Source organism: Anopheles cruzii, chromosome 2 (genome assembly GCF_943734635.1).
Source record: "Anopheles cruzii chromosome 2, idAnoCruzAS_RS32_06, whole genome shotgun sequence".
Classification (NCBI taxonomy): domain Eukaryota; kingdom Metazoa; phylum Arthropoda; class Insecta; order Diptera; family Culicidae; genus Anopheles; species Anopheles cruzii.
In genome coordinates this window covers 30055509-30072322 of record NC_069144.1, presented here as the reverse complement: position 1 = coordinate 30072322, position 16814 = coordinate 30055509, and the positions used below count along the sequence as shown (strand labels likewise).

The following is a 16814-nucleotide window of genomic DNA, read 5'->3' as shown; positions in this document are numbered from 1 at the left end:
TTGAAAAAATCAAATGTTTTGTTGAAATTCACCCAAATTTTGTATGGGAGCACCCCTTTGTAAAGAGGGGAGGAGTTACGGAGGACGTTACGTATCTGCGGTGCCACACGGCACATAACAACGGATATAACAGCCTCCTACCGCGACAATTTTGACAGTAAAGCGATCAGTAGGTGTCAAAAGCGTTGTGGGTCAGCAGACCCATAACGTGTTACGCGTAACAGTTATGCACAGTGTGGCACCGCAGTATGGGACGTTACGTTACGTTACGTTTGTATGGGAGCCCCCTCTCCCCGGATCTGTGGGAGGGTCAAACTTTCGTATTCATTTTCTTCTCGAGGCTAACCGTGTACTGAAAGTAGGGTAAGTCAATAGGCGCTGGGATACAATGGCCAGATGAGACAATGGTTAGATGAGTAATTTCCTTTTTTGTTCCTAAATTGCCAGCGGTACCCTCAAAATTGCCGAAGTGTCGTCCCGGTTCGATGGTGTGAACGAATTTATCGGAAAAGTGAAGCAATGTAGCTTTGCGCTTGAGAACAAGGACCTGAAACATAAGCTGTTCTACTTCTTCACCTTCAAGAAGGAACGCACGGCACAGCGGGAGTTGACGAAGATCAAACAATTTAGCTTGAAACCATGCTTATACAAAAAACGCTAAACACCGAAGGCTTTGTAACCGAGACCGATCAATAAACGCTATGCCAAACACACAATCGCTGTTAAAACAATGCGCAAGAACAACAAAACGAGATTTAACACGTATCATATCGCTCAGCAGCTTTATTTTAGCTAAAGCAATTCATATCGATTACAGAATTCGGCATTCCCGAAGTAAAGTGTTCAATAGAGGTCAATCTCTCTTTCCTTTTCAATTTGTTCAGTACTTGCGCTCTTCTAATTCTAAGATATCACGTTGACACACGTTTCGTCCGCTTGTGTTTAACTAACAAAACCAGTTCGCTTATACTAAAGTGACATTTACAAAACGCCACGGTTGATATCCCACGTGGTTGGGGATATCGAACTACAGGGGCAAAAATGTGGCCTTGTGCTCGGAGAATCCCAAATACTTGGCTCGAGAAGTCCTGAGCGCTGCGAGCGACCCCCATTTGAGGGTCGCATCCGGAGTGTTTTGTTTTACAGCAGGATCGCTCGGACTCTTCCCTTAATCTTAGCCCGGCACATGGGGCAGGAAAGCATGACCGATGCACACTGGACGCAGGACACTGGGGAAAATAAAAAGTGAACTAAAGACAACCATGAAACAAACAGACGGTCGGTTAAACTCACCCAAATGTCCGCAGGGAGTGTAAACTACACGCACTTCCTCAGACATGCAGATCTTGCACTCTCGTTCATCCTTCAGGCGTTTGTAATCTGCCAGTAGTCGCTGGGCCGCCTCTTCAGTGAGCGTGTTTGGCCCGTTCGGCTCAGGTACTTCGGGTCGCTTCTCGGGTTCACAATCAGTTGCGGCACGCAACGAAGCGTCAGCGGCAGAGTTGGCGCATTCTTTCGTGGAGCCTGCTCTCTCTTGCTGCTGTTCCTGTCGGCAAGGGAGATCCATTGACTCGGATCGACGATCCATCCACGAGGTTCGATGTCCTCCTCTTCGTTCTGATCCTCTAGTATCGCCTCGACAAGTTGCTGGGAGTTTAGATACGGCTCTCCGGTGGTGTGCAGCTTACGCAAGTTAGAGTTTCCTACTCCCGGTTAGCGGAAAACTCGAATTTAATATAACGTCTGATCGTTTCAAACATAAGTACAAGACTGATTTATTTCTATCTGTACAGGATCTTATATACTTCCTTATTACTACCTAACTTATCTCTTAAGGTAATCTTCTGCTATCCTAGCCTGAGACATTTCAAGGCTGGGTAATGTGTTTGTTGGGACGATCTGCTTATTATGGTCGGTTATGGCCGGTGGTCGGTTATGCAGGAGGTCCTGTTGGATGTACGCTAATGTGATCTGCTTGTTGCCGGTGTACCTCTAGCGGAGGTCCTGCTGGATGTACCCTAATGTGCTTGTTGTGCCGGTGTACCCTTAACGGAGGTCCTTCTCGAATGATCTGCTTGCCGGTGTACCCCTAACGGATGTTCTGTCCAGGCGTATCGTTTCTGTGCTGGTTTTCCCTCAACGAATGTTCTATGGAAATTATCTTGTCTACCCGAGTATCTTGTGTGGCTGATCGTTGGGACAAGATGCGAGCGTTGCTTACTCGCATTGTGGCCGCACGGATGCACCTCGAGGGGATTTTCGTTAGCGTTACCCGGTACACTTTGTTTGCGATCGATATTTGGAAACGGAATTCGGATTTATGTAATTTTCAGCACGCCAACCTAAAACTTGTTGAATCTGAAGAGCAAAGTACAGGCCAAAACACATGAGAAACGTGACTTTCGGGACGCCGCCATTTTTTCGGACGTTTCACACTGGTTGCGAGCGGCAACAGAAAAGTATTTCGCCGTTTTGTCCGGGCGAAAACATTGAGACACCTTGTGTATTTTAAGACTAATCGAAGACTACTCAATTGAGGTTTTTTTGTATCTCAAGCATGCTAAATAATTTTAACTTAATTATTACTTGTAATTCAAACACAAATTCATCATAAAACTATTTAGTACTAGCTGTTCCCGGCGCCGCTGCGCCTTATTTCATCCTTATTTCTCGATTGGGAGGCGTTTCAGAGGACTTCTTGATGACGTATCCGATCAGCTTCCCTTTTCGCTTCCCGTTACTCCTACTTTTCAGACGATCGAGCTTCCCGGTGACGTATTCGTTCAATTTCCCTTCCCGCCTCCCGTTACTCCTCCGTTTCCCGGTGACGTTTCCGATCGGCTTCCCTTTACACTTCCCGTTGGATACATGTCAAAACTCGCACCAGCTGAATTTGGCTTAAATTGCTTGAAAATTATCCGAGCTTTGCTGAAATTTACCCAGATTTTGTATGGGAGCCCCTTTGAAAAGAGCTGAGGGGTTTCAAACATTCCCCAGAACATTTCCCCAAAACTCCCGCCTGCAGAATTTGGTTCGATTTGTTCGAAAACAACCCGAATTATGCTGAATTTTATGTTGCGTTTGTGTGGGAGCCCCCCTCCCGGAGGTGTGGAAGAGTCGAACTGACCTGTATTCACGGTTTCACAAAACTACGCTGTGCCAAATATCACGTTGATTGAGCCTGCGCCCGCGCCCCCGACTCCCCTACAAACGCAACATAAAATTCAACATAATTCGGGTTGTTTCTTATCCGTTTTATAACGGATATATTTACGGTTGTACTAAAAGTGCAAAATTTAAAAATGTATTTCGAAGCAACCCTGCCAACGAAACGTCATACGTCATAACAACAAACTTCATCACCTTTTATGTGGAATTATGGAACGCATCATCACAAAGTAAAAAGGAAGAATTAATGGCTACAAATTGAAGGGTCTAAATTTCGTGAAAACAGGTTTTGTGCATTCTTTAAACCATGAATGAAAGTATTGCCAGCGATTGCCCTGATAGTCGGCTAACAAGGAATGGACACACGATGGACAGTGAAGTGGAAATCTTGGAAAACGACTACTCGATGGTGGTAATTGATGACGAAGACGATAGCCCGAAGCGTCCCGTACCGGTAGAGCAGGGTAAACAATCCCTCGTTTTAAGGATTGAACTATTTGATACGCTACTTGATCGAAGCTTTAAAGATGAACTTTCATTGACAATACAAAATGTTTTTGCTTCCCACCGACCAATGCAAACGGTACGAGTGCGTGAAAGTGGTTCGCTATTGGAGGTTTGGAGTGACGAAACATTGCAAACTATGTCCTGCCCCGCCGAAGCCGACGATTCGCTGTTCATTATAGATTCCACACCAAAAAGCAAGCAAAGCAAGGATCCCATACCAAGTTACAAGAAAATTTTAAACAAAGTGTTCGATGGCCAAGTACCGGATACCTCACCAAGCTCCACACCGCGAAGACCAAAAATGAAGCAAACGTGCTGGAACTGCGAAGGAGACCATGGGTTAAAGAACTGCAAGAAGCCACGGAACTATGCTCGGATTCGGCAGAAAAAAGAAGAGTTTCTGAAGAAAAATGACCGGTACCACGCGGATCTCGAGCAAAAGTATGGCCATTTCGTGCCTGGCAAGTTGAGCTCTCAGCTACGTGATGCTCTGGGGCTCGGCAGTAGAGACCTTCCGCTGCATATATACCGAATGCGAGTTTTCGGCTATCCGCCGGGATGGCTTGAAGAAGCGAAAGTCACTCACTCCGGGTTGCAGTTGTTTGACTCTACCGGTGAGGCAGTCCAACATACAGAGGAGAGCGAAGGACAAGTGGATGAAAATCGGATGAAATTTGACGTGCGACGAATCATAGAGTTTCCCGGATTTAACGAGCCTCCTCCACGAACTATGTATGATGACTCTAAGTATCACAACGTTGCTCCATACTCGGACGAAATGTGCCGCGAGAGAATGTTTCAACAGTTACAAGGAACATTAGTGCGCGGATACCGTAGAAAAAAGCTAAAACTTAGCACGGTAGAAGACCCATCTTTCGATTGCGCCAACTCAACGGTCGACATGGAGACAGTCGATAACGATGAGAATTGCTCGGAAGAGAAGCAATCACCACAGGAACTGGAGGACGGAGAACTGTCGGATGATGCTGAGACCACCGGTCGAAGCGTAAACATCGATGAAAGCGTCGTGCTAATTGAGCAAACTTGTGAAATTATCTCGCTGGATGTAAGTACAGCAAATATAAATATTGGAACAAGATATCATCATTTCAAACATCATTTCAAAATTTCCGTTTTCAGACGCCTGTTCAGGATAAATGCGAAAAACGTGCCCTGTCGCCTTCGCTGGATGATTTGCAGCAAAAACAGAGGCAATTAATGCAGCAGCTCGCAGACCAGTCGCACGGCGAACGAAGCGTTGAACGAAGCCCCTTTTCGGCGGATATCTTGCAGTGTGAAAACCAATCTGTAGAGGCTGGTGGCGTACAATACAAAACGCCACCATCGCCACTACCATCAGGTGTAACGGTGGAGAACCAGGCGTCACCCACCGCTGCGACGGGCACTATGCATGAAATAGTGATGAGCAAATTGCCGTGTTCTGATGAGTTGAGAAATGCGGAACTCAAAGAGATGTCACTTGGGACCCCGATCCTTAAGGCCTTCACGCCCTACAATTCGTTGCCAAGTGGGGAAGCATTTTCGCAGGGTGTTAGCGATGTAATTCACTTCGAAAATCTTCCTGATTCGACCGGAAAATACGAACAGATGAAATCGTTGCTGGCTGAAGTCCGACGTAAAATCAATGACCACCATCGCGAAACGGACGAAGAAGCTTAGAATAATGCGTCCACCGTATTTCATTATAAGATTTTAAATAAAATAAGAACAATAAAGAACTAGTTTAGAAGTCACATTTCCCGTCTGACAATCCTAGTGGGATAAAAATAATAACGGCAACTTTTCACACCTGGGGCACCTGGGAGACGATCTTCCAGCTGAGAAAGATGATTTCTGGGCATGAATATTAATCCCTGGCCATGTCTCAGCGACCTCAGCGTGCATGGAGTACGAACCAAAACCTTTCTTGTTTTGTCCAAAAAAACCACTGCCGTAAAAGGAAATTTGCAGCTCATGTGATGTGCGCAGAATGGAAGGAACATCCTCGTGCCCAACGTAGGACATCCGCCTAAGCCATCCACTACTATTTGCACCTCATCCGTCCTTTCCGTTAACGGCGGGTACGAATACAATTGAAAATGGAGAACCAAGAAAGGGTTTGGTGGGAAGGCCTAAGGAGAATTCCATACGGTTCCATTGAGACATCAATCAATGATTCACTCTTTTTGTTTCCACGACGTATGAAAAGTATTTTCTAATTCGTAACAAAAATTATGTATTTTTATTTCACATCCATCCACAAGACTTTGGGTAATTTGAAATGGTATTTTTTCGATAAGTAGCTGTTGCGTGACATGGCTACCGGCTGTTCTATTAACGGGGGCTTCCATCTAACTAGTACTCATTTTCTTTTTTAAATTTAACTATTCATTGTATTCTTGACCATTGGAGAGTATGAAAATCAAGCAATCAGACCCGAGAAAAACTAGTGATCAACAACAAGACAGAACCGTCAAATGAAACATTGCGATAGTTGTATTGTGTTTATTGACACTGACCAGTGCCGAGCACAGCACAGGGCAGTCAATGGCGGAAGCGGAAGTAATTTATTATAAGGCGGATTTTAGGGAGAAGGATTGGGACTTGTAGGGTTATCATGATTGGCTCTAGACATATTGTAGCTTTTAAACGTAGCTAGTTGTATACCCGTAAGTTTGGAAAAGAAGGGAAGTATACAAATATTCAGTTTCTGATCAGCCATTTCTTCTTTCTTTGCAATAACCTTTTCATATTCATTTAACGTGCATTGGTTATTTGTATAAAATCCTGTTTACATTTACAATAAGCTATTTATACACCTATTAACAAACACTGACATTTACATAAATCTGTAAAAACCTTTTTTTTTAGCAATTCACAAAAAGAGATACTGTTCGCTTCGATTGCTCAACTGGTTTTCCAAGCCAAGCCCTCGCTAATTGTGCATTCGCAAAAACAAAAATGAAGATCACATTAGACATCCAATTGTCTGTTTTATCGCATTGCGCTCGATAACACTGTACAAAATGCAATGGGACGAAAACAAGCATTCACACAAAATACATACACCGTAGATATATAATCGAGTATACACGCATTATAACCTCAAGTGATTGTAACGGTCTGGTATTACGAGGCAAATTTTGAGTGTTGCAACTTCTGTTGGATGTCTCCATTCGTACCAGCATGGTCGTCGCGCTGGATATTCGCTGTTGCGTTGACCGGTTTCGGGACCTCTCCGAGATCTATGACTTTACCTGAAGGTTTTGACCCTGTATAGGAAATAACACGATTACGCTGGAACAGTTTGCTCCTGTTTACTTTAGGTAAGGCGGCCACTAGCAGTCCCAGCTTGCGTTTAGCGGTATCCAAGGATCCGAGTGCCACCGACGAAGACCTTGTCTTCAAGTTGCTGCTATAACCGAAAGGCTCTATCATTGGCGTATGCTTCTGTCACCGAACGCTGTTGCTCTGCAAGTAGATCTAAAATAAGTTCAAACAAGAGAGAAAAATATGTATTACTGTAGTCCTTGGATCTGCGACCGTTGAGACGCGACATCCTTACTTCGCGCAATATGACCCAGTTTTGACTGTCACTGTTGACATGCAATCGAAGTTCTTTTAGTTTGCCGATTTTAGAATCTATAACACCCTCTGCTATACCGTAATTGTTGAAGCTTCCTACCACAAGGAATCCGTCTTTCGTTAAGTTGTACGGCAACGTGGCACTGATTGCCGACGCATTTGATCCGGCCGGTAGCACCTCGACGGTGGTGTTATAAAACCGGTCTGACGGTTGCTCAAAGTTTCCGCTACGAAACAGATATCTTTGGAATAGAAGTAGAACATTGCATTGCTGTCGGTACCATCTTCGTTTTAACTTCTTGGGACAGTGAACAGTACCTGCGGACAATGGTGGGCTGTTTGAAGCGAAACTCAATCAAGTCTCCAGGCTGCGGCATCAGTCCCCAGAAGAAGCTATCACCAGCGTAAGCTTTCTGCAATGTGTAGGATTTGTATGGTTGAATGCCTGACCGAACGTTGGCCGGAGGATTTCGATGCGGATGAAAGTTGGGGATTTTGCCGAATTGTTTGTCCTTTAACTTTTGCACCTTGCCCCTGAGCGAGGATTGTGTTCCAATGTGCTGAAACAGTGAGGGTCTGTAATGTATCCACAGTTTTGTCATTTCCTGTTTGCAACTTTTCTGTAAATAAAAATAACTAGTAAGCACTTGTAATTTCAGTAACCTCAAAACACGAATCTTACCCCATCTTTCTCTACGCTGCAAACTTTAGTGTATATCAAGTGGTACAAAAGCCAATCTACGGGTTTATCGTTGTAAAACATTTGAAAAAATGTTATTAACCAAGGCAGATCGGCTGATTTGAACATTTTGCCTAAAATGAACAATTGAAAGCGGTATAAGTAGAAATCGGACCAAACACAGGGCAAAGGTGGCAATGAACAAGTATCAGAATGCTAGTCTGACCTACCTATGAAACCTAGTTGACAAAAGTCAAGCACAAACCAATTACTGTGCTCCTTCATTGCCGTCTTCTCCAGAGCAAAGTTTTTCATAATCGTCACAAAGCCTTTCTTCGTCAGGATGTCGTCCTCCAGTTGCAGGTAGAAGGCACCTTTTGGCTGCGCATACGCCATCAAGAAAGCAAAGTCGAGATTCTGCTTCGAACGCCATCGCACGCGCTCCAACGAATCGTTCAGCGTCTGACGAAGATTGTTCATGTTGGGATAGTAGGAAGCGGATGGTGCAATGATTTCCAGAAATCCACTATCGATGTAGCTGCCGAAACGATTGCGTATATGGTGCGCTACGAGCTTCACATAGTCGAGATCTGCTTCTCCGACGTATACTACAACCATAGTGTCATTCTGCTCTTCTTCGTCCATATTGGAAATGAGATTGTCTATTGTTTCCACCAGATATGACTGCTTATCGCGCTTCACTGTTGGAATACCGAGCACGATGCTTACACCTTGCCGTTTCTTGCTTTCAATGAAACTTGGTTGCAATGATGCCGAATCGTCCAGCAGGTGCGGCAAAAAGTGGAAAGCCGTTGGCAACTTCAGGTTCTCGGCCAGCCGTACGGACGATGTTACGTTGCGTATTAGCGATCGGGAATCGGCGCTCAAACCCTCCAGCAAGTCCAAGTTTGCCAGTGACGATATATTCACGCCATCCGTGGAACTGGTCGAGCTACCACCAACACCTCTGCCACCGTTCACGGCCAGGCGAAGATACTGCGAAAGTATAGCGACGTCCTCCTGTTTTGTGCGGTACATAGATTCCAGATACTGCATTCGCATCTGAAACTCGGCCATGCGCTGAGACATCGATTGTTCAGTCGTGTAGTCGGTGCCGATTACTACGATCAGCACGGTGCACGGGATCAAGACGAGAACTATCCCGTACAAGCAACCACGCCTGCGCAGCGAAGAAGCAATCAGACCCATTTTCATGATTTCTGATATCACCATTTCTGCAAAGAAGACATCAAAACATAGCGAATGCATCAGAAAACGCATTTCGTGAACAACAAAGGAGGCTATAACTAACTCAAAACCAAGTTGAGGACTGCAACAATAATTCATTCATCAACAAGTTGGGAAACATTAGAATTAAATTTTTGAGAAAATCTGACGACGAAGGTAACGAAGGCAATAACATTATTTTTGCTTTCATTTCCTAGGAATTACAAGAGAAGGTGCAAATTGAAGCGCTCCGTTTGACACAAAACATCTAATTTTTGCAGCACTACTCTTACGCAGTACATCAAAAAAAGCAATCCTCCCACTTCGCCTGACTTATCCTCGGACTTTGTCCAATTGTGTTTCCTGATTTTCTACACTGTTAAAACAACAAACCCCAAATCGATTACATTGTTTACCATTCATGGAGGGCACAAAGTTGTCTATATCTACTAAACGAGTTTTATTCACTAAGCATTACATGCTGAGAGATTCCACTTTCGCATGGGCGAAATTTTATACACTTTCACTTCGATACGTTCAGTGAGCCATATTTTGCCTGTGCAGTCGAAATATTTTCTGCACAATTGTGGGGCAAACCCCTCCTAGAAATCGGTTTGGGTTTGGTTTTTCGGTGAACTTTGTTTTGTTACATTTGCGCTGTCAGTTGCTCAGCTTAAGCGATTGCTCGTAATTCTACACAACACATTCTTTATAAGAGTGACCTCACAAACGAGAAAGAATGTTTTTGGAGTGTTTGGAGCGTTGCAAATGAAACGCTTAAATTGTACTAAATTTGATTTGAACGTTTTTCAATGTTTCGGGTTTTTTAATGTTAAACACCATCTATAATTTGGTTCCAACTATTGTTGAGCAACATTTATTTGACAGAAACGAACAAACCATATAACGCCGTGAGCATAGCTAAATTTTGATCATTTTCCATGTTTTGACTGTTCTGAAATTGTATGGGCAATGTGTCTCGATTGGTTACTTGGGGAATGGCTTTTAAAAACTGATTCAGTAACAGGTTCAGGGATTTAAAGTGAACCAATGAGCGTTCCAAACTTTTATGGTTTTCTTCTTCGTCTTGCTGGTCAATGTGTTGTTGAGATAACCTGACGAATAATAATAAAACCATTAAAAAGTAACAGTACTTTAGTATGTAGCGGTCATAGTATTTTTTCTCACCCTGATGTCGGATAGTCGTAAGCAGCAAACTTTGAATTTTCGACACCGATATCTAGTTGCTTACGAATCGATACTTTCTGGCAAATGTCCTCTTGCATTTGAGTGATTCCATGAATTTTATCTGTGATTCTATCTCCAACGAAATGTGTAATAATTTTAAGGCTACTGTAGGAGTTTTAAAGGTCTGGTCTTACCCCAAATGCACATTAGCTTCATTTCTACTCAAAAAAGCCTGCTTTAGATCTTCTATTTTAACCTGTAGGTTTTCTTTCTCATTTTGAAACGCTTCCATACTTGGTGTCATGGATTTAAAACGCAAGGACCACATTTTAGGGTCGATCTAAAGAAAAAAAATGTTCAAATTGTATACTATACTTATGTATTAAACAGAATTCATAGAAAAATATTTGAATTACCTCTTCCATGCTGCCATTCGCTATTGCTGAACGTTCTTTCAACATAATCAATTTGCATTCCGCAAGTGACCTCATGTTTCTTTTGCGGTTGATGCGGAAAGTATTCGTTAATTTCTGTTGAAGTTAGCGCAGAAAAGAGGAAATGAATACAAGTACAAAATTTGTCACCAAAACTTCACATCTTTCTGTCCGCGATTCATCTCCATTCAAATCTCCATTGTCTCCTTTTGCGAGCCCCAAAATCCTGGATTTGTTACTTTAGGCCAGAGTCAAGTTGTCTCCATCCCCTACCGCTGTTGAGTTTCCCCTTTTGTATGCGCTATGGCCAATCTTGCTCTGCTATGAGGTTTCATACAAAATATGTCTTAATGAGGTATGTGAGTACTAGGACTATAAAGGATCTGTATGACTCTCGCTTCGAATGTCTCGACACAAGATGTGAAGAAAATAGCTTCTTTTGGTCACGATTAGAACGTAAAGAAATTATAACCCATTTAGTTGTATCTAAGTCTGTTCATCAGTCTATGTCCTTGTTTAGTCCGTGTAAATTGATGTCAATATAATCCCAAAGTGTTACCTTTAGTTCTTTGTTTAGTGCAAGCACATCGGCTATAACTGGGCGACCGATTTTGACTGTTTTGTGAATCAGTATGATTTGCTCTTGGATATTCTGTTTCAAAAACTCCAGAGATGTGTTGTTGCACAAGTTATCCTGATGGAGAACGAAACACAATATTGATCCGCGATTACATGACGAACTGTCCAATTCTCACACTACATACCTTGAATAAGAATTTTCCAATCTGTAGCAAGCAGTTTTGCACATTCCGCGCGATACGTAAGGATGCCTCACAGCGATTTGTTTTCAAAGAAGCCGCTAGTGCTTCCTTTTTACCTTCTGTATATTTGGAATTGTTGATTTCAAAATTATATGTAAAAATTTTCATCTGAAAATAAAGCAACCAAATGTTGCTGTGGGTAAACCTTAGGAGATATCTGATGCTGAAAATTTACCAACAAAGTATTATACTGTTTGCGCTGAAACTGTATCTTCCTTGTCAAACCATTTAAAGTGTTGCGTCGAGAAAAGATGGACTGTTCCAAGTCGAAGACAATTTTCTACAATTGACACAAAAAATAAAATAACATGCTGGTAAAATTACTTAAATGGAAATATCACAATCGTGTGACAATATGTTAAAATCACTTACCATTACATAGTCGTACGGTATTTGTAGAAAAGCCTCATCATGTAAGACGTCTCGTAAATTACCCGCATTGATGACTAATTTTGGATTAAGCTTTTCGTTTAATTCAGTTGTGTTTTTGATAACACTTGCGAAGTGATTGCAGTATTGTTCTTTTTTGTACAGTATTTTTCGTCGCATCAACTGAATGTTTCGTTCTGTAGATTTTTGTAAATTTATACACTGCTTAGATAGATGAATTGAATAGAAGAATGAACAATGAGTTTTAAATGTTTACGTACCACTTAGACAAGTGTAGTTATAGTATTGTTGAATCTGATCGTTTGCTGTGAACTCCATGATGCGGCACCTCGTCAAATAATTAAACAAATCAAATGCAACTAATTGGGTAACCTCAACAAAACCTCCGATCACCGTGCAAGCAAAGCCTTCTGAGCCTAAATACAACGTAACCATCACACAGCATCATTGTTTAGTACAACTTTAACAACTGCTCTCGAAATTGTCCAATTAATCAATCGAAAACCAATCAATTGAAAAGTCGCTCATCTATTATGGGCCTTAAAGCACAGACAATTACCAATTACTGGCATTACCATGAAATAAAGTAATATTTTTAATCGCAATCAATCTATGGTGTTTAATTTTTATGCCAAGTTAAGTTTCACGACATGCGATCACATGCATTATCGCTTGGTTCAGCTTTGATGGGAGGTTTTCGCGTCTGCAACGTATTCACTTCTAACCATAGTTTAAGCTTATTTTTATTCATGTGTTTGAAGATTTTATTATTTGCTTCAATCCGTTGGTTATTCGTATTGCTCTGTACATTTAGTTTGGTACAAAATGACACTGCAGCTTTAGTACACGCATCCGCAGTGACGCTTCGTGTCGGACCCGTAACTATAAACATTGTAACCTGAAAAGTGCAACCAACTTTTGCGAGAACTGCGGAACATCGCGAGTGCTCAGTACTTTGCATTCTTCCGCGACACCGTTACAGTTACAGAGTAGTGCGTAGCGCCGGACACTGCCATACGGTATGGTTAACTATACTCATTGATTATTGGTGCTACTCGCTCGCTAACGAACGGTGTTTTCCAACTCGACTGAATGTACGTGAAACTCCAAGGCTGGGTCACGAAGTGACATTGGAACTCCGCTCACCACCACGCAACGTACAACGTAAATTTCCGTCATAGAAAGTGGCAAAGTGTAGAGAAAGGCGAAGGCAAAGTGTGCAGGCGATTCGCAGCAGCATCGTCATAATTTGATTTCTTATCGTTTCGCGACTGCGGGGCAGAAGCCTTGCCTTGCGTTCCTGTTCCTTGCGGTCTACTAAACCTTTACTACGTGCCGTAGCCTTAAGTGCGCGTGTGAGGGTTGCTAATTTAGCTTAGTCTGGCCTGACGGGGCTCGTGCGATATAGGACGAAACAGCAGAGTGTGTGCGGTGTTTTGTCAGTGACGCTACTTGCTTCTCAAAGGAACTGTTTTGTGCTCGGCAGAAGTCACTAAAACGTTCGCATTTAGCATTTTAGACGACGGCGGACCACCAAAGCAAACCGAACTATGAAACAAATCCCCTTGACCTGCTCCGGGCACACCAGACCCGTGGTACATTTGGATTTCAGCGGCCTTACCGAGTGTGGATATTTTCTCATATCGGCTTGTAAAGGTAATTGTTACTAAGTAAATTATACAGCAGAGTTGGTATGTAGCACCTTAAAACGCACTTTCGCTTAGACACAGTATGGCGCTTTGTTTTGGCGATCAACGTTGGTCGGTCGGTGTCCTTGAAAATGTAAGAAAATGATTTTAGCTCGCCTCAAACCCGCTGACGATGTCCTTGAGCCGTACATGGGTACTATTTTGATTCTTTCTTCTACTTTTTAGACTAATTGAATGTCAGTGTAGAACCGATGTAGTTACAAAAACATTCTATTCGGATATGTTCTCTAGTTCCTGATTTAGGTTCCTTCGTCCGATCGGCATGACAGCGCTTTGTCAGCGTGTCATTGGGACATCAAGGTTCTTCCGCGATGTGACCAGTGAAGAGGGGAACAAAAACCCTGCCCCCACCAATATCACGAGCCGGTGTGGCAATTGTGTTGTAAGCATGGCAAATCGATCGGATAAAAAATTGAACCTATCCGCCTCCAGCAACCGAATTGCTGGATGGAGTGAAACGTGCGTTTGTTTTTTAATCTCTGCCGACGAGCGCAGTTCGTGCGTGTTCGTGTCCCGTATGAATAATGCTTCGCGCCGGGGTGTGCTGGAGTAGCCCTTAGTACACGAACGTTGTTGTGTAAAATGCGGAAGTAGACACCAGCAACCTACGGAGAGAGGCGCATGCAGTGTAGATAGACACCTTCAAGGCGAGCATAACTCTTTAATACATACACCGCCGGCCAGGAACCTGTTTTAAGTACAGTTCCGGTGGTAGTAACCGAGGCATGGCGGTGTTTGCCAGTGGGGATATTGTTCGCTTTCCTCGTGACATTTCATTCCTTCCTTCTCCTTAGTTCGCAGTGTTCTGATCGTCAAGGTTTTTAATATTATTTCTGAAACGGAGAGTTTGCGATAGCGGCTAGAGTACTAAGAACCAGTTCCCTTCTAAATAAGGCCATGCAATGATTTATCAGAGAGAGAGAGAGACGTAAAAATTTGATCATGTTTCCCGAACCTTTTTGATTCCTATGTGAGATTATGTTTTTATTCTTTCAAACTCGTTAGATTCTTTAAACTCGTTGACAGTCATATATCTTAAAGTCAGTCCGTTTTTTTGTATCAAGGTATAGGCTATAGAGTGTTTAGGTCAGTAACTTGTGAAGATCTGCCTAGGACTTGCATTCATGGCTCGACAGCCATATATGCATCAGATTGTTTTTTATCCGGCATTTACTTGACCATATACAACTTACAACAAGTAATCGGGAAACATACGCTACGAGGACTGCTACAAGTGTGAGTCTTGCATACGTCTCGTATGATGATGAAAATCAACTTCGGTCAAAGAATTAAACGTTTTTCTTCTTCTAGTCACAGCGTCATTGAATCAAAACCAATATAAAATACTTTAGGTATCAGAAACAGAGTTTCACAAATACTGGATAGAGATCCATTTCTTCATCGTAAACATATTTATCATTGCAATATTAGTTTTCAATAATGTCTAGAGTGCAAAAAAATAATTTCAACCGTTTCTCTTTCGATTGACTTTCTTACAACTTTCTGCAGATGGCAAGCCGATGCTGCGAATGGGCGACACCGGCGATTGGGTTGGCACGTTTGAGGGCCATAAAGGTGCCGTTTGGGGGGTGGCATTAAACGACGAGGCCACGCTGGCCGCGTCCGGTGCAGCCGATTTTACGGGTAAAATCTGGAATGCCGTGACGGGCGAGGAAGTCCACAGTTTACAGCACAATCACATCGTGAAAACGGTGGCATTTAGTCACGATAGTCAGTTGCTGGTCACCGGTAGCAACGAGAAGCTGGTGCGGGTGTTCGATCTCAGCTCGGAGGGTAAAGCACTGGAATCGTATACTGGCCACGCAGGCAGTGTCAAACGAGCACTCTTTTGTCGGAACGAAAAGTGCGTCATCAGCTGCGCGGACGACAAGTCCTTGCGCCTGTGGGACCGCAGCTCCGGGCAGGAGGTGCAGCGCGTCGAGTTCACATCCAATCCCAATGGTCTCGAGCTGTCCAAGGACGGAACGATACTCACGGTTACGTACGGCACCTGCGTTTCGTTCTATGAGATGGAAACGCTGCAGAAGCTCAAGGAGATTGTCATCCCGACGCGCGTAGCCTCGGCCAGTTTGCATCCGGACAAGCAGATGTTTGTGTGTGGTGGAGAGGACTTTAAAATGTACAAGTACGATTACATTACGGGCAACGAGATTGGTAAGTGTGTTCATTTTGTTGCCAGACTAAGCCGCCGTTGGCCAATGCCGGTTACGCTTTCTTTCTTGTAGAATCCTTCAAGGGCCACTTCGGACCTGTACACTCGGTCAGCTTCAGTCCGGACGGTGAGCTGTACGCCAGTGGGTCTGAGGATGGCACACTGCGCCTGTGGCAAACGACCGTCGGTAAAACGTACGGACTGTGGAAGTGTACGGAACCGACGGATCTTAACAATTCCGCCACCGTCAATTGTCCGCCACCAGCTGCCCCCTCTACACCGGTCACCGCGAACTGAGCCACTGCACGACGATGTATACAGGAGTGATCTTCAAACGAGAAACAGTCTGTACTGACAAAAACGTGTCGTTCGTGACAAAAGCCCCGTAGTGAAACGGTAACAATAATCTTCCACCGTCGCCATTGGTTCCGGACGCCACCCTTTGCACTTCAAGCGGACGAGATTTGTATTATGGACTTAAGATCCACAGTATGTGTGCAGCGAACAGAATCCGGGCACCATGCAACAGCATCGATCTGCTCCGTAGAAGGAGCCTTTCCCCATTCAGTAACCCATATAATCATTCTCGGATGAAGCAGCGAATGGCGTTGGCCAAACGACGTGAAATGACGAAATCCATTTATTTATCTGCGGAAAGATGTGAGTGAGAAGTGCTTTTAATTTGTTGCAAAATAAAAGAAAACGAACAAAACGACACTTTGTAGATCTGCAGAGACATGCAAACTGGATCACACATTATGACCAATTATTGGCCATTGATTTGCTATGGTATTTGTGAAATATTGAGTTAATTGTGCTCCAACTCGGTTGAACCTCGTGGCTTAGGCGGAATTTTGGCTTCCCATCTGTGGAGGGACAATGGAGGAGCCGTTGCAGCGTATATATCATGAGAATGGCGGTCGACGAAACAGC

The 16814-nt window shown here is 43.5% G+C and overlaps 4 protein-coding genes across 5 annotated transcripts; 2 read left to right on the top strand and 2 right to left on the bottom strand.

Moving 5' to 3' along the window:
* Nucleotides 1-3500: 3500 nt before the first annotated feature.
* Nucleotides 3501-5355, top strand: LOC128267400 (zinc finger CCHC domain-containing protein 8 homolog). Its single transcript, XM_053004228.1, has 2 exons — nt 3501-4741; nt 4816-5355. The coding sequence occupies exons 1-2, from the start codon at nt 3536-3538 to the stop codon at nt 5353-5355; spliced, it is 1746 nt and encodes a 581-aa protein (XP_052860188.1). The 5' UTR covers nt 3501-3535.
* Nucleotides 5356-6257: 902 nt separating this feature from the next.
* On the bottom strand, nt 6258-9791 carry LOC128277582 (alpha-1,3-mannosyl-glycoprotein 4-beta-N-acetylglucosaminyltransferase A). 2 transcript variants are annotated; one of them, XM_053016059.1, is made up of 6 exons: nt 9583-9791; nt 8170-9174; nt 7943-8073; nt 7579-7880; nt 7241-7502; nt 6258-7158 (listed from the first exon to the last, which is right to left on the bottom strand). In XM_053016059.1, the coding sequence occupies exons 1-6, from the start codon at nt 9587-9589 to the stop codon at nt 7129-7131; spliced, it is 1737 nt and encodes a 578-aa protein (XP_052872019.1). In that variant the 5' UTR covers nt 9590-9791; the 3' UTR covers nt 6258-7128. The 2 variants fall into 2 exon arrangements, with proteins under 2 accessions (XP_052872019.1, XP_052872020.1); XM_053016060.1 differs by having other exon boundaries at nt 9645-9791.
* A 753-nt stretch (nt 9792-10544) lies between these two features.
* On the bottom strand, nt 10545-12317 carry LOC128278842 (uncharacterized). Its single transcript, XM_053017568.1, has 7 exons — nt 12260-12317; nt 11982-12175; nt 11785-11889; nt 11553-11717; nt 11348-11482; nt 10771-10884; nt 10545-10694 (listed from the first exon to the last, which is right to left on the bottom strand). Exons 1-7 carry the CDS (start codon nt 12315-12317, stop codon nt 10545-10547), a joined length of 921 nt encoding a protein of 306 aa, XP_052873528.1.
* A 612-nt stretch (nt 12318-12929) lies between these two features.
* On the top strand, nt 12930-16573 carry LOC128277739 (serine-threonine kinase receptor-associated protein). Its single transcript, XM_053016245.1, has 3 exons — nt 12930-13655; nt 15218-15883; nt 15955-16573. The coding sequence occupies exons 1-3, from the start codon at nt 13550-13552 to the stop codon at nt 16176-16178; spliced, it is 996 nt and encodes a 331-aa protein (XP_052872205.1). The 5' UTR covers nt 12930-13549; the 3' UTR covers nt 16179-16573.
* The last annotated feature ends 241 nt before the right edge of the window (nt 16574-16814 follow it).